At 41.4% G+C, this 1,496-nt stretch overlaps 1 protein-coding gene across 1 annotated transcript; it reads right to left on the reverse strand.

The window, feature by feature from the left end:
* Window positions 1-6: 6 nt before the first annotated feature.
* LOC112077233 (zinc finger protein 135-like) lies at window positions 7-958 on the reverse strand. Its single transcript, XM_024143789.2, has one exon. It carries the CDS (start codon window positions 812-814, stop codon window positions 20-22), a length of 795 nt encoding a protein of 264 aa, XP_023999557.1. The 5' UTR covers window positions 815-958; the 3' UTR covers window positions 7-19.
* Between the last annotated feature and the right edge of the window lie 538 nt (window positions 959-1,496).

A 1,496-nucleotide genomic window follows, 5' to 3' on the forward strand; every position in this document is an offset into this window, starting at 1 on the left:
TCCCACAGTCTGAACATTTTTAAGGCTTCTCCTCTGTGTGCAGTCTCATGTGTTCCTTCAGGCTTCCTAAATGGGTAAAACACTTTGAACACTGGGAGCATTGGTATGGCTTCTCCCCTGTGTGTATTCTCTCATGAACTTTCAGGCTTCCTGACTGGCAAAAACTATTTCCACACTGGGTGCAATGGTATGGTGTCTCCCCTGTGTGTATTCGTTCATGAGCTTTGAGGGTGTCTAATCGCTTAAAACTTTTGCCACACTGGGAGCAAGGGTGTTGCTTCGCTCCTGTGTGTATCCTCTCATGTCTTTTCATGCTAACTAAATGGTTAAAACGCTTTCCACAATGTGAGCAGTAGTAAGGCTTCTCCCCTGTGTGCAGTCTCATGTGTTCCTTCAGGCTTCCTGACTGGATAAAACTCTTTCCACACTGGGCGCAAAGGTATGACTTCTCCCCTGTATGTATTCGCTCATGAACTTTCAGGCTTCCTGACTGGCTAAAACTCTTTCCACACTGGATGCAATGGTATGGCTTCTCCCCTGTGTGTATTTGCTCGTGAGTTTTGAGGGTGTCTAACCGCTTAAAACTCTTTCCACACTGGGAGCAATGGAAAGGCCTCTCCCGTGTGTGTGTTCGCTCATGAGCTTTCAGATTTCCTAAGTGGCTAAAACTCTTTCCACACTGGGCGCAATTTTGTTGCTTTGGTTCTGTGTGTGTCCTCTCATGTCTTTTCAGGCTTCCTAACTTGGTAAAACTCTTTCCAATCTGGGAACAGAGGTGTCGTCTTGCTGGTTTGGACGTCTCTGGTTCCTCCATGTTTGGTTTTCCTCCTGCCAAAGACAGTGCTTATTTTAAGAGAGACCAGCATGAAATCTCCACATCATAAAACTGCCTTGCTATGAGGTTTAATCCAAATCAGATCCCTCAATAGCCCGAGGCCAGTTTTCAAACATTTCATAATTTTAAACAAATGTTGTAGAGTTTCCTGGTAATTACTGATAATGTTTACATTACTTATTTATTCATTCTGTTTTACATGTCAGAACACAAAAAACTAAACCGTTCTTGGACACTCAAGACACAGTCGTCGCTTAATTCCAATCGAGCAGGTGGTTCTAAATATATAACTTTCATAGCTTTATGATACAGAATGCGACCTACACACTTCCTTAAAAACATAAAATAACTAAAGAAGTAATTTTGTGTGGAAGTCCAAAACTTGGCGACAGACACAAAGCACATCAGTAACATCTCCCCGTTGTCGAAAGGGTTCGACACAGCGGCTTTTTGATTTATTTAGACCTTCACACATATTTTACATTTTGACTCTCATTAACGTCATGATATTTTGTGTAAAGTAAAAAAAATTGTGTGACATATTTTGGGTAGTGTTCCTAAAATATAAACGCAACATGTAAAGTGTTGGTCCCATGTTTCACGAGCTGAAATAAAAGATCACAGAATTCTTCCATACGCACAAAAGCTAATTTCTCTCAAA

The sequence above is a fragment of the Salvelinus sp. IW2-2015 genome, unplaced genomic scaffold (assembly GCF_002910315.2).
Source record: "Salvelinus sp. IW2-2015 unplaced genomic scaffold, ASM291031v2 Un_scaffold4399, whole genome shotgun sequence".
In the NCBI taxonomy this organism is placed as follows: Eukaryota; Metazoa; Chordata; class Actinopteri; order Salmoniformes; family Salmonidae; genus Salvelinus; species Salvelinus sp. IW2-2015.